The sequence below is a fragment of the Equus asinus genome, chromosome 2, assembly GCF_041296235.1.
Source record: "Equus asinus isolate D_3611 breed Donkey chromosome 2, EquAss-T2T_v2, whole genome shotgun sequence".
NCBI lineage: Eukaryota > Metazoa > Chordata > Mammalia > Perissodactyla > Equidae > Equus > Equus asinus.
In genome coordinates this window covers 133,540,956-133,555,917 of record NC_091791.1, presented here as the reverse complement: position 1 = coordinate 133,555,917, position 14,962 = coordinate 133,540,956, and the positions used below count along the sequence as shown (strand labels likewise).

General features: G+C 50.2%; 1 protein-coding gene across 14 annotated transcripts in view; it reads right to left on the bottom strand.

Annotated features, from left to right (window-relative positions):
* MEGF11 (multiple EGF like domains 11) overlaps nucleotides 1–14,962 on the bottom strand; it is a 337,396-nt gene that overhangs the window by 68,360 nt on the left and 254,074 nt on the right. For all 14 annotated transcript variants that reach the window (XR_011498732.1, XM_070499522.1, XM_044764680.2 and 11 more), the window contains 3 exons: nucleotides 10,441–10,687; nucleotides 9,037–9,157; nucleotides 1,783–1,919 (listed from right to left, as the gene is read on the bottom strand). Coding sequence is in view for 13 of the 14 variants with exons in the window: in XM_070499522.1 (XP_070355623.1) it covers nucleotides 1,783–1,919; nucleotides 9,037–9,157; nucleotides 10,441–10,687 (505 nt within the window). In the remaining variant the exon portion in view is untranslated. The remainder of the gene's footprint in view (nucleotides 1–1,782; nucleotides 1,920–9,036; nucleotides 9,158–10,440; nucleotides 10,688–14,962) is intronic.

Here is a 14,962-nt window from a genome sequence, read left to right as displayed (position 1 = left end):
TAACAACCAGATACATTGCTCAATTAAATTACAAAATGAGCTGCAAAGCCCTCGTTACATTTCGTGTTTAATTTGCACTGGATTCTGCCTATCCGGGGAGGCCTGCGTTATTACACCCACTCAACTTTAATATGCTCGCCATGATTTGGGGTGGGTTAATGTAGCTGTCACCTACAAAATTAATGGAGGCAATTTTACAAAATATTAAACACCAGGCGGCCCATTTGTTGGGAAACCCAAATGCTACCCGGCCCTTCTATTGAACTCTCCTCTGTATTTAATTGGCTCAGCTTGCTAGAGGACCCTCAGGCTTTTGGGATTTCTCTCTGCCCCAGGATCGTGGGCTGGGCCCCAACAAGAAGAAGGATTAGGATTACTTCTCCATTTGGTATATCTTGGCAGTGAAAATCAAGAGTGCCAATGAGGTAGGGTCTACTGGCATTGAGTCCAGCCAGTTGGAGACCTGGGCCTGCTCGTCTCCAACAACAAGTGAGCTGTACGCCCTCTCATGTGAAAGTGGACTGAAACAAAGGGGTCCTGTTCTGGTTCTGGGGTCTTCTGGCTCCTGTCCCTGTGGCTCATCCTGAGCTTTCCTTTTTGGGGGAGATGGTGAGGATGGGAAGGTGGATTCACTGCTTGAGTCTTTCCACCCCTGCTCCCCTGAGGGACCCAGTCTCTGACAGAGGCCAGGGAGGGTGGATCCCCAGATGCCACACCCCATATTCTGTGCCTGGGAAACTCATGGAGATGAACACTGGCTCACATAGAGATCAGATCTGGCTGAAAAGACTTCCAGCTAGGGGTAAGGAAGCCCAAGGCAAAAAGTGGGAAATCTCTTTTCTGGACATCACCAAGGATTTGGGGCTGACTCCAGTGAGATCTGGAGGAGCCCAGTTATGTGGGTCAGAGCCAGAAGGATTCGCTGGTTGATTCAGCCCAATCCCTGCTCCCTGATGTTACCTGGGCAGGGAAGGTAGAGGGACGGCGAATAAATATTCCTCTCCCTCACCTTCTGAGCACAGTAACAAAATCCAGAGCCAGAGATGAGACATGGATCCCACAGAACCAGGCAAGGGGTATGAGAGCCCCCTCTTTACTGCCCCTCTCTCTGCTCCAGGAGACACCTAGGGTCAACAGTGAGAGGGAGGACACTTGGCCTGGTCCTGTGGGCAAATGTCCTCTTCCAGCCGGAACTCACTCCCCATCAGACACCCTGGTTATTGCTTCTCCCTCTTCCTACCCGATCATCATGGCATCCTTCTTCCTGCTGTGGCAAATGTGCACGTACAGTAATTCCCCAGTTAGGTGTTCTGTGGATTATCCACTCTGCAAGGCTGGCTTGATTCCAGGACATTGGTGCCCTTGTTCAGTCTGCTCTCAGCCATAGGGCTTCAGAGGACGCAAACTAATGGCAGCACTCATATTAGGAATAAAAATCCACACTAGAAGAAATCGTGCAGAATGTGTGACCTGAGGTTACACTCTCAGCTTCGTTAGACTGTCAGTGCCGCTGCCTCCCTCTGGGAAGGCAGAAACCAGACAGTGGGTGGTAGGGGCTCGCCTCCTTCCCCAGGTGACTGAATGCAAGTTCAGGGCGTGGGGCACTGGGCTGGATGAGGGGATGAATTGCCCTGGCAGGAGGACTCAGAATGCTTTCTGCAAAAGGAACGGGAGAACTGGCAGAAGAATGCTTGGGCTGGTAAACCTCAGCTCATCTCTGCAAGGCTGCTGGGAAAAATGAGCGACATGAACAGTAACGGCAATAGTCAACACCATCCTTACCTGTCCCCCATGTATCCGGCTGTGCAGTGGCACTGCCCAGTCACATGGTCACACTGCCCTCCGTGGTGGCAAGGACAGTCCTGGCTGCAATTCTGGCCAAACGTCCCTGGTGGGCAGGGCTGGGCACACACTGCTCCCTGCAACAGAAGAGGGAAGACACACATAGGTGGTGCTTCTGAGGTGCAAACTGGAGGCCCCTCTCTCCTAGAAGTGGCACAGCTGCCATGGCCCAAGGGACCACCCCAACCCCTCAGCGAGACTTTCTCCTCAATCACAGAAGCAGAGAAAGCTGACATCATGGCTCCAAAGCCCCATTTTACAGATGAGGAGACTGAGGCCAACTTGCTCATCCAATTATTCAGCAAACATTTAGTGAGTGGCTGTGGTATACCAGGCCCTGTGTTAGGGATACAAAAACATGAGTGAGACTCGATTCCTGCCCTCCCAGTGTACTGGGGAGAGAGATGAGAAAACAGGTAAGTACAGTGCCAGGTGCCAAGTGCTCTCACACGGTACATAACAAAGTGTTGAGGAAAAACAAAGAAGAGACTGTGACTAAACGTGAGGGTCTGGAAGCATACATTTATCTCCACTTCTTTCCCAAACCCAGCTAACATGAGTGTACTAGGGGAAAGGAATGGGAGAGGAGACCGCAGAGGACAAGAGACGTCACAAGTTGGAAGGTGGAAGAGGAAATGGAGGGGCAGTAACTGCTGAGGTGGGAAGACATCAGGCTGCTTTGTGATGGCAGAAAAGCTGACTCCCCAGGACTGGCCGTGACTTTTAGAAAGGCTGACCCACACAGGCTTTGGACACTGGAGACCAAGCACAGCTGAGGGTGGGGGTGCCACGAGAATGGGGATTATATGGAACTCCGCCTGCTGGGTCATCAGACTCTGCTCTCTTCCCCTGCTCAGCTCCTAGAATGCAGATTACCAGACTATACTCCCTCTGGCAGGATTCTGGAGGATTCCAGAGAACAGTAAAGAGTTCTTGAAAATTAAAAATAAGATGACAGAAATTTTTAAAAATTGCAGAAGAGCTGGAAGATAAAGGTAAAGAAATCACCCAAAAGTAGAATGAGAGAGGGAGGGGGAGAGAGAGGGATTGAAAACAGTAGAGAAAAATGTAATAGAATTAGAGGATCGGTCCAGGCATTCTGACATCTAATTAACAGGGGTTCCAGACAGTGGAACAGAGCAAATGGAGGTGAGTAAATTGAATGAGAAATATAATACAAGAAAATTTCCCAGAATGGAAGGATGGAAAGCATTGATTTCTGAACTGAAAGTGCCTATAGCGTATCCAGCACGAAAAATGAAAAAAAGACCCACATTAAGGCTTATCACTGTAAAGTTTTATATTTCCATGGATAAAGAAATGAGCCTCAAAGTTTTTAGAGACTCATGTACAAAAAAAGAGGAATCAAAAGGTATCACACATCTTTTTTTTTCCTGCTTTTTCTCCCCAAATCCCCCCAGTACATAGCTGTGTATTTTTAGTTATGGGTCCTTCTAGCTGTGGCATGTGGGACACCGCCTCAACATGGCCTGACAAGTGGTGCCATGTCCATGCCCAGGATCCAACCGGTGAAACCCTGGGCTGCTGAAGCAGAGTGTGCAAACTTAACCACTCAGCCATGGGGCTGGTCCAAGATATCAGACATCTTAACTCGAAGCTAAAAGACAATGGAGCCAATGCCTTAAAAATTCAGAGGAAAATCATTTCCAACCTAGAATTCTATACCCAGCTAAACTAACACTCAAGAGGGAGATTCAATAAAGACATTTTCAGATTTGAACAGCCTCAAAAATTAACTTTCCATGAACACTTTCTCAGGAAAGCTACTGGAGGATTTTTTCCATCAAAGAGAATTATTCAAGAAAAGAAAGATGCGGGTTCCTGGAAACAGGGAATCCAACTGAAGCAAGAGGCAAAGACATTGCAGGATGGTGGTGAAAGAAGGTCCTAGGACGACACCTGCGTGGCAGGAGCAGAGGCCTTCAGGGTTCTGCAAGTGTGGCCTCAAAAACAAAACAAACGGAAACCAAACTGAGAGATTTCAGATGTGTCTGCAGAGAGTTTTAGGGATAAATTAGTAACAACACATATGTGGGCATATTAACATAAACAGTAAAAAATGATTTAACCAAAAATTGTAATAAAACCCCATTGAGAGGGAAGGGGAAGCGCAGCTGTGTTTGTATGGGTGTGAATGACAGAGCTGAGCCTTATTCTACAGGAGGGAGCCAATAGATTCAGCAAATATCTACGATGGGGGAGTCAGGAAGTGGCAGGAAGGCATGTTATGTGGAAATACAGAGGGGCATGCCAGAAGAAACCTAGAAGATTTGAACATGGTTCCTTTCAGGAGTGGTGTTTGTGAGTGGGGCAGGGGACTGCTTTACCCTCCCTCGGTATTAGCCTTGTGGTATTAGATAACTTTTAAAATGATGAATAGAAATCTTGGGTCTTTTTCAAACAGAAATCTGAACGTGCACTTGTCTCCTGCTGCCCTTCTGCCTCTCACACCAGAGACAGTCATTTCTCTTACACAGATCAAGGACCTTCCTACAATTAATTAATCAATTAGTTCAACACACAATTATTAACCACCAATAATTGCCAACCCTGAGGAGGCTGGCTTAGTCAGGAAAATCCTGCTGACCAGAGTCATCCTTCAATATCATCCAATTTACTTGTAATGAATTAAGTTGGAGACTTGTTAGCTCAGATTTCTCTTCCACACACAAGTGAGACAGTGGAGGGGCTGAGAGGGGGGCTCAGAGGGGGAAAGGAAGGGGCGACTGAGAGGGCAGAGCAGCAGCTGAAGACAATGTGTGCCTGCGAGGAGAGGGGCGGGGAAAAGCTACTCAGAGGAGGGGTCCCCTCCTCCTGGAGGTGGTGGGGGTACCCCAGGCGTGGCAGGGGCCTGCCTTTCTCACTGCACCCCACGAACGCTAGGGGTTCTTGAGGGAAGACGGGAGTCTGCCCTCAAGCCTGGTGGGGTGGAAAGAACATGGACTCATGGTCAGGACTTGGGCTCAAATCCCAGTTCCACCTCCGCCCAGATGGTTGAGCTAGGACAAGTCGTGTGATCGTTCTAAGCCTCAGTTTCCTCATCTATAAAATGGGAGTGGTAAGCCCCAGTCTCCCAGGTGGTTGTAAAGATTAAGTGAGATTAGAGCTGTGAAGGAACCGCGTACAGTGCCTTAAAGAGAAGGTCCTTCATGAATATTAATTCAATCCGAGTGGACACCTGATGAGGTAGCCTGTGGTAGGAGGCCAGTGTAACCTGGGACTGAGATGGGTGAAGAGAGCCACATACCTAATTCATTACTGCTGTTGGAAGAACAGACTTTTGGGGAGAGGCAGGGGGAGAAAGCAGGCAGGAAAGCATCAGGTTAAGACAGGGCTGTGGCCTCATGGTTTCTCTCTTGCTGTTATGGGCTGAATCGTGTCCCCCTAGAGTCACATATCCTAACCCCCAGCACCTCAGAATGTGACTGTATTTGGAGACAGCAACTTTATAAAGGTAATAAAGTTACAATGAGGTCATTGGGGGTTCCTAATCCAGTATGACTGATGTCCTCATAAGAAGAGCAGATCAGGACACAGAGGGAAGAGCACGTGAAGACACAGGGAGAAGACGGCCGTCCATAAGCCGAGGAGAGAGGGCTCGGAAGGAACCAGCCCTGCTGATCCCTGGACCTCAGACCCTGGGGCACATGGCTTAGGGCTGTCATGGCAAAGCAGCACACACTGTGAGGGACTACACTTCTGTTGTTCATGCTGCCCAGTCTGTGCTACTTTGCTGTGACGCCCTCACCCATCTGCCCTATGGTCACCTGAGTGCGCATCTCCCATTGTAGTGGGCTCTTGGGCTGTGTGGCATCTAGACGGTTAGAGATGATGTGAGGCCATAGTCCTGCTCCTCTCAGAACTGGTTAGACCAAATGCTTTGTCAAAATCTGGGAAACTAGCCGCACTTTAAGAAGCCCATGGAAATGGAAGATAAGAAAGGAGGAGGCCAAGATGGTGAAAGGCCTTGGGCCATGCAAAGGAGACCACACAGCCTCTCCAAGCATCTGTAGGCATTTCTAATGATTGCTGCTGTCCCAGGTGGCATGGATGCCCAGAAAGGACACTGAACAGCAGTGAACGGTGGTTGGTGTGGGTGCTGTGGAAATGACCCAGTTACAGGCGGGGGCGCGGGGCTCCACGCGTCATTCTTCCCAAGGCTGAGCTTCCACGACTCCACAGCCTCAGCCCCAAACTCCTCTTGGCCCTCCACGAGAGTCCTCCTGGTTCCCTGCTCTTCGGGCCTGTGGTTTCCTTTGTGTGTGTGTGTGTGTGTGTGTGTGTGTGTGGACACATGCATACTCTACATCTAGCGTCCGCCATCAGACTGGGAACTCCTAAGAGGGCCGGTCACATCTCCCCCTCCCCCTCCATCTGCAGTGCCCACTCTCATCAACCTACTCACACCTGGTTTTTCTCTCCTGCAAGGTCTAAGAGCCCAGAAAAAGAGAGGAACTAATTCCCCAGGCCCTTTGCAGAGGCCCCTCCTGGAACAGGCTCACCACAGCTGGGCAAGTGGAGTGTCCTGTGGGCACACTCAGCACCCAGTGGCAGGACTCTCTGAGGAGGGGCCTGGAGGGCCAGAGTCCCTGGCGGCTCCTCTCCAGCTCTGCACAATGCCTCCATCCTTTGGGGAGCTGCCCCATGTGAGTTAGCAATCGTATCCTTTAGATCTCTGAGTGTGGATGAAGCCCCCTGGGGCCAGCAGGCAAGTGAGGCAATGGGGGATGACAAAGGGAGGACCCCTCTGCCCAGCACCCTCTCCCGGGCCCCAGCCCTTCCTGGGAGGGGTCTTAGGCCTGCGCTGCAGCTTCATTACACTGTGACTCTGCATGCACAAGGGGTATTAATAATTCATACAAATCTGCAAGTTAAATACTGTGTCAAAAATAGAAATGCAATTGTCTACAATAAAATTAAAAACATAAAGTCCCCGAGTCTAAAGGCTTCTATTGACAGAGTTTCCTGTCATCTGGAAGAACAAAACTCTCACTGTGTTGGAGAGAAAAAAAATCCCTCCACGTGTTGGCTCCCTGCCCCCCTCCAGCCTCTTCGACCACCAGCCTCCACCAGTCTCTCCAGAAAGGGCTTCACAGGTACAGAGCCTGCCTGTGGCCTGTTCTCCCCCCATCACCTCCTGATCCGACCCACTGCCTGCCGCTGGCCTGTAAGGACCCAGCCCGTGGGAGGTGGAATTCCGGAAGCTGGCTAGAGATGGGAGGGCCTTTCCAGAGAGTGGTTCAGGGTGGGAGAAATGGGCAGGTGTGGGAGAGGCGACAGAAGCCCCTTTGTCCTCCTCAGAAGAGACAGACTGACTCCAAGGGCTGGGATTTAGGGCTCAGGAGACCTGGATCCGAGCCCCACCTCCCTCTTAGCCAGCAGCGTGGCCTTGGGCAGGTCACTTAGCCTCCCTGGGCCTCACCTCCCTCATCTGAGAAAGGAAGGAATGGATAGAGCCTTGGTGTTCTAGCCTCTTAAAGCTGAGAGACCCTGTTTTTTTAATGTGAAATCTTACCTAGAACCTCAGGATAGAAAGTAAATTAAAATGGAGAAGTGAGGGTGTGTGAGAGCCACAGCCCTAATTATTAGGCTCCCCACCCCCACCCTTGCCCCCAAGAAACCCTAGGGTTCTGAGAAACACAGAAGAAAATCCTATCGTCTCAATTAATGATTTCCAAATGCAGACCTGCAGACAAGGTTGGCTGCCTCAGAATCATCTGGGGAGCTTATTAAAAATAGAAATACCGGGGGCCCAGCCCAGTGGTGTAGCAGTTAATCTTGCATACTCTGCTTTGGCGGCCTGGGGTTTGCAGGTTCGCTTCCCGGGTGCAAACCCAGCACCGCTTATGAAGCCATGCTGTGGCGGCGTCCCACGTGAAATAGAGGAAGACTGGCACAGGTGTTAGCTCAGGGCCAATCTTCCTCACAAAAAAAACAACAAATAGACATCCAGGGTCACAGAGGTCGCTGGTGGAGCCTGGGCATCTGTATTTAACCCCCACTCCCACCACCCATGACTCTGGCGTGCAGCCAGGTTTGGACGCTGGACCAGATGATCCCCAGGGTCCTTTCCTGCTCTAAAAAAATCCTGGCAAACCTGTGCCTGCACCAGCTGGCCCTGCAGTCGTCCCTCCTGCCTGCCTCCCATGACCTCGATGTTCACAGCCGCCCAAAATACCCTGCTCCTGTCCTCCCTGGCTTTGCCAAGCTTCAGGCTCCAGAGGGAGGCAGCCAGCTGTGTCACTGAGCTTCCCCCGAAACAGGAGTCAGCCTCAGGGACTCGCTGCTTTGGAAGAGCTGGGGTCTGCGGAGGATGAGGAGGGGCATGGACAGGTGGAGCAACGGCTAAAAGGAGGCTTGTGGGTTGTCTGTGGCAACCCGGGATACAGAAAACAAGCAATCGTACAGCACGTCCGGGTTTGTGAAGTACTTGGCATGTGCACTGCCCCATCTGAGCCTCCTGCCAGCGCGGCAGCCGCGCGGGGCAGGGCTGACTGCCATTATGTCAGTTTTGCAGATGGGGAGGCAGAGACTAGAGTAACCGAGGGCTTCTTCAGGGTCAACATTGGACGTGAGACCTGAATTTAGGCCTGTGAGGTTATAAACCCTATGCCCCTTTCCCACAATGGTGGTTCCCAGAGACGAGACCTGGATTGGTTGAGGCTGCACCAGAATCACCTGGAGCACTTGTTAAAATACAGATTCTGGGGCCCACAGAATCAGAATGTGTGCATGTGAGTGAAAGTGGTGAAGGCTGGGAATCTGAAGTTCTATGAACACTGGTGATCCAGACCTTGCTGCGTTTCCTCCTCCCCCCGTCCTTACACCACATTCTTTCTGCCACATCTGGCCCAGAGCCCATGGCAGCTCAAGTGAATACCTATGCCCAAAGCCAGAGCCAATCTATGAGAACAATTCAACTCCTTTGCACATGAGGGACCACAGGCTCAGAGTGGTAAATAACTTGCCTCAGGTCACACAGCACTTAGACGGCAGACCTGAGATTCAAAGCTTTGTCCATGGCACCACTGGCAGTGTCTAATGATGCCCATGACAATAAATAGGAGGGAGAGTATTCAGGGAGGGCAAGGAATTTAGCCTCCTGGGTGGGTGTGAGTGACGGATGTTCAGACCTCTTATAGCACCCTACCCAGATCCTGCAGGTCCACCTACCGTCCAGCCTGGGGGACAGGCACACTCGCCAGTGATGTGGTGGCAGGTGCCTCCATTCTGGCAGGGGCAGCGCAGCTCACAGTGAGCCCCATGGCTCCCAGGTGGGCACAGCTCCTCGCAGCTGCATGGGGAAGCAGAGGTGTTAGATGCAGCAGCATTCAGCTCAGGCGGCAGGGCCCAGGGGCTGCCAGTCCCCAGGCTCCAGGGCTCCCCAGGATTTAGCGAGTTCAGTCAATGTGAACCATATTAGGCACAAGGTCAGCTGAGATGCAGTCCTGCCTCCTGCCAGGAGGGGGCAGCAGGGCTCAGATATAATGAACTGGAACGGCGGGTACTTGGGCCAGTACTTGTGGGATGACTCAAGAGTCTTTAGGGTAAAGAAGAGTGTGGTTCTGGGGAAGAGAAGCTGAGGAAGGCTTCCCTAAGAGGGGGACATTTTACATGAGTCTTGAAGGTGAAGTTCCTTTCACCAGGAGAATGAGAGAAGGGCATGCCAGGCAGAAGGAACAGCATGAGCAAAGGCACTAAGTGGCCATGGATCCAGCCTTCAGGAATCTACCTGGATTGAAGAGAGCGAGCATCTGGGGCGTGACCCCTTCCAGGCTCTCAGCTCCCCTGACAGGCTCAAGTGTGGGGACCGGGCACTGAGGAGATGCAGGGGAGGATTGGCACGGGGTCTTCGCCTTGGGCCTCAGTCCAGGGGCTCCGGCATCTAGCTGGAGCTGGCCACACATCAGCCCAGGGAGCACCCTCATTCAGGAATGTGTCTGTGGCCAGAGTCCTTGGGTGCCCCCTCAGGATCTAGGGCTGTTGGGAAGGCTGCTGAGTTTTCAACATAGCAGGGAGGAGAATGTCAATCTTGCCTCTGAGGGGGTCTGAACCAAACAGCTCCGAAGTCAATAGACTTTCCAGGGAACCAGAGTGAGGCGCTGTTTGGGGTGTGGCGGGAGAAGGTAGGGCAGAGGGACAGGCACAGTCTACCCCCAGAATCTACGCAGGCTATCTGCCCAGGGCCCTCACCCGGTTCTGCCTCAAATGGCCTGGAGGGGTCAGGTGCCAGGTGAGCAGCCGCATTTGGGTTAAGATCAGAAGAGAAGTCCAGGCTAAGGTCTGGGGCTCCGACCAGGAAGGGCCTCCTGGGAGGAGTTGAATGAGCGCCTCTGGCCATGGGCGCGCCCATCTGTGCAAACTCTCGGGTCCGCACCAGTCACCCCGGGGCCTGGATGGCGGGGATCTGAGACCTGCGTGAGGGAGGCCTGGGCATTCAGCTTCCGCAGCTCTTGTGGGCAGAGCGAGGAGATGCCACAGCCCCGCCCAGTCCCACGGAGGCCGGCTGGCGCGCAGCTCCCGGGGAGAGGGCAGCCGGCCCCGCCTGCCCCTCCGCGCCTGCGGGCCTGTACTCACTAGACGCCGGTGTAGCCGGGCGCGCAGAGGCACTCGCCAGTGCGGGGGTCGCAGCCGGCGCCGTGGTGGCACTGGCACGGCAGCTGGCAGCCCTTGCCGTGGGTGCCGGGCGCGCAGAGCTCCTCGCACCGCCAGCCACGGAAGCCGGCAGCGCACACGCAGGCGCCCGTGATGGGGTTGCACAGGGCACCGTTCTGGCACTGGCACCGGTTGCTGCAGTGGGGGCCCCAGTGGTCGCTGTCGCAGCCTGCAAGAGAGAAGACTGTGGCTTTGGTGCTGACCTCCATCAGCTCTCCACCAAGCCACCCAAATAATCATACACACTAAGAAGCGCATTTCCTCTCAGGCCATTCCCTTCCAACCAGTGCCTCCCAGAGCCCTCTCTCCTCTATTGAAATTCTGGACCCGCAAGCTATTTACCTCTCTCTGCCTTTGCTAAGTTCTTGATTGACTGTTTCTGTTCCCCTTAGCCAGGCTCTTTCTCTTCCCGTCTGCCACCCCTCTTCTCTGTGACCCCACCTTCCTTCTTGGTGCCTCCCCAGCCTAGCTCCCACCTCTCCATCTTTCCTTCCTCTTTTCCTTTCTTCTTGAAACTCATCACTTTTCTCACCTCTTGCACCTCACTCTCCATGAACAGTCTTCTAACTCCCCCTGCCCCCCATCTCCCAGTCACCCTTCCTATCTCTCTCCTGAGGCTTCTTCCTTTCAGTAATGCCTACGCCCCTGGTTGCTTCATCTGCAGTTCAATTTTATTACTTTCCAAGCAGCCAACTTCAGAAGGAGCAGGAAAAAGAAATGTTTCCCTGGGAGGTGGCAGACAGCCTTCAAGATCCTTATATGTAATTAAATGTTTCAAAGAGTGACATCTGAGCCAGCTTTGCAGAAATTCACACTCTGCAGCTACAGAAAGGGACTGAACGGCAGACCCCCAAGTAGGGCATCCAGCCTGCTGCCACCTCCCACTCTGACCCGTCCTGGTACATACAGGACACAACAACTAGACGTCCTCAAACTATAGCCTCATTCGCTTGAATCCCGTAGTAAGGTGGATGTGGAGTTCAGGCATCCACAGCCACAAGTAATGTTCTAGGGCATGTTCAGTGGAGAGAAAGATTGCTCCTAGCTAAGGAACGCAGGCAAGACTTCCTAGAAGAGAAGCCATCTGAAGTGGGCTGTAAAAGATGTCTCACTTCTCTGCCTATCACGGTGACCAGCTGTCCTGCTTCCAGCACTGAAACTCCCACATTCCAAGAAATCCCTCAGTTTTGGGCAAACTGGAGTGGCTAGTCACCTTACTGCCTAGAGACCAGGAGATGATTAAATGACCTTTGTGCTCCAGTGATTCTAGGGTTTAGACGCTCAGAGAGGAGAAGGGGCAGGTGAGTGGGATCAGGAAGGTGTCATTGGGGGAACTCAGTATGAGCAAAGAGACGGTGGCACGTGAGTGTTGAGCATGGACAAGAGCACAAGGTTCTAGTGAGGCTAGTGAGTACATGGGATCTTTGGGGACTAAAGGGCTGATGTAGGAATCACTCCATCAGCCCCACCAACGCCCCTGCACGTACCTCCCACCTGCTGCCCAGGGTCAAGTGGTCAATGTCATGGAGCCTGTCTGTCATCCTTTAGTAGATGGAACCACCCTAGGCCCAGAATCACCCTATCTTGCTTCATCTCTTCTTCATCTGTGCCCTAAGTATTCATATACACAAACTGAACTGCCAAATTATGAGTGAGCCTCACCCTGCGTTTTCCACCTGGTACTACATAAGTGAGGCAAAAATCAAGTCTAATAGCCAAAGCAATTTTGAGAAAGAAGAACAAAGCTGGATGCATCACACTACCGGATTCCAACCAAATTACAAAGCTATCGTAATCCAAACAGTATGATATTGGCATAAAAACAGCCACATAGATCAATAGAAGAGAATATGGCACCCAGAAATAAGCCCGCACATATACAGTCAATTAATTTACAACAGAGGAGCCAAGAATATACAACGGGGAAAGGATTCTTCAATATATGGTGTTGGGAAAACTGGACAGCCACACGCAAAAGAATGAAACTGGACCATTATCTTAAACCATACACAAAAATTAATTCAAAATGGATTAAAGACTGGAATGGAAGACCTGAAACCATAAAACTCCTGAAAGAAAACATAGGTGGTAAGCTCCTTGACATTGGTATTCATGGTAATTTTTTGGATTTGACACCAAAAACAAAAGCAACAAAAGCAAAAATAAATAAGTGGGACTACGTCAAAGTAAAAAGCTTCTGCACAGCAAAGGAAACCATTAACAAAACGAAAGGCAGCCTAGTGAATGGGAAAAAATATTTGCAAATCATATATATGATAAGGGGTTAATATCCAAAATGTATAAAGAACTCATACAACTCAATAGCAAAAAACCAAACAATCCAATTGAAAAAATGGGCAGAGGATCAGAATACACATTTTTACAAAGTGGACATACAGATGGCCAACAGATGCTCAAGATTACTAATCATCAGGGAAATGCAAGTCAAAACCACAATGAGATATCATCTTACACTTGTTAGGATGGCAATTCTCACAAAAAGACAAGAAATAACAAGTGTTGGCAAGGATGTAGAGAAAAGGGAACCCTTGTGCACTGTTGGTGGGAATAGAAATTGATGCAGCCACTGTGGAAAACAGTACAGAGTTTCCTCAAAAAATTAAAAATAGAACTACAATATGATCCAGCAATTACACTTCCGGGTATTTATCTGAAAGAAATGAAAACACTAACTCGAAAAGATACATGCACCCCCATGTTCATTGCAGCATTATTTATAATAGCAAGACACAGAAGCAACCTAAGTATCCATTGATGGATGAATTGATAAATAAAATATGGTATGCGTATATAATAGAACATTATTCAGCCATAAAGAAGAAGGAAATCTTGCCATTTGTGACAACATGGACGGATCTTGAGGGCATTTATGCAAAGTAAAATAAGCCAGACAGAGAAAGATAAATAACATATGATGTCACTTATATCTGGAATCTAAAAAACAAACAAAAAGTGAACTCATAGATTCAAAGAAGAGATTGGTGGTTACCAGAGGCTGGCGGGGGGAGGGGGATGGGCAAAATGGGTGAAGGGGGTCAAAAGGTACAAACTTTCAGTTATAAGATAAATGAGTCCTGGGGATGTGATGTACAGCATGGTGACTATAGTTAACAATTCTGTATTGTATATTTGAAAGTTGCTAAGAGAGTAGATTTTAAAAGTTCTCATCACAAGAAAAAAAATTTGTAACTGTGTGGTGATAGATGTTAACTAGACTTACTGTGGTGATCATTTCACAATGTATCCAAATATCGAATCATTGTATTGTACCTGTGAGACTAATACAATGTTATATGTCAATTATACCTCAATAAAAAAAATTGAGTCCAGTTACAGCTACAACCTCCACTCACACTGACAGAGGCTCATAGGACAGAGAGTGACAGAGACCCAGCCGTCCAGCATCTTCCACCCCACCCTCTCTCTGGGATATATACTCTGTGAATGGAGGGACTAGCAGAATTACCTATTGTTCCATTTCTCTATCTCTTTCTGTCGCCAAGTACATGTAGTTGAATTTGCATAAGTTTAATGTACACATGACATGACTCCATTGTAACAATAATAACAACCACGTGTTAAATGCTCACTTGTGACATTTAAAACCCTCTGAATTATGTTTTATTATTCTCCATTTTACAGATGGGGAAATAAAGGGTCAGGGAGGTTAAGTGATTGCCCAAGGTTATAGTCAAGGGCAGGCCCAGGTCTTCTGGCTCTGGCTCTCTCCACTGCAGGTAAATGAGACACTTTCTGGAAGACGATTCTAAGGAGAGAAACTTAGGGGTGCCACTGGGGACAAGGTGGCAGCTGCAGAGCACAAGGGCAGTGACACTACGGAGACTGGCCACATCCTCTCCGCTCATCACGGTGAGCAACCCTGGGGTCTGGAATAAGGGATTGCCCTCATTGTTAGGGTCATAGTTCCTGCTCTCAGACGTTGGCTCTGTGATAAACTGTTGGAGTCCAGGCAAGTTTGTCCTTGGTGCACCCAGGGCATCCAGTTATGATTTGCCTATCAGAGGTGACCTCCATTCTCTTGTGGCACAGCTGAAACCCAGGGGGAAGCAAAACTATGCCTCTGAAAAGGGAGCTGGAATATTGTCACAAAGTTCATGCACTGACACTTGGGTGCTTTCATTCTCTCACCCATCCCTTCAACAAACATTCACCTGTTAGTGCCAGAAAGTGTCCTGCCTCCTTGGAGTGGACAGTCTAGTGGGGACAGAGCTGCTGGAGGAGCACTTAAGGCACGTTGTGAAAGGGTACACTAGGGGTCATTCAGCACATTAGAGAAGGACACAGGCAGGTCTGAACCCAGACTAGGGGGTTAGGGAAGATCTTCAAAGAAGGCACCTGAAGGAGGGGTGAGGGTGAGGAATGGATCGAGGCAGAGGAAATAATATATGTAAAAGCTTGGAGC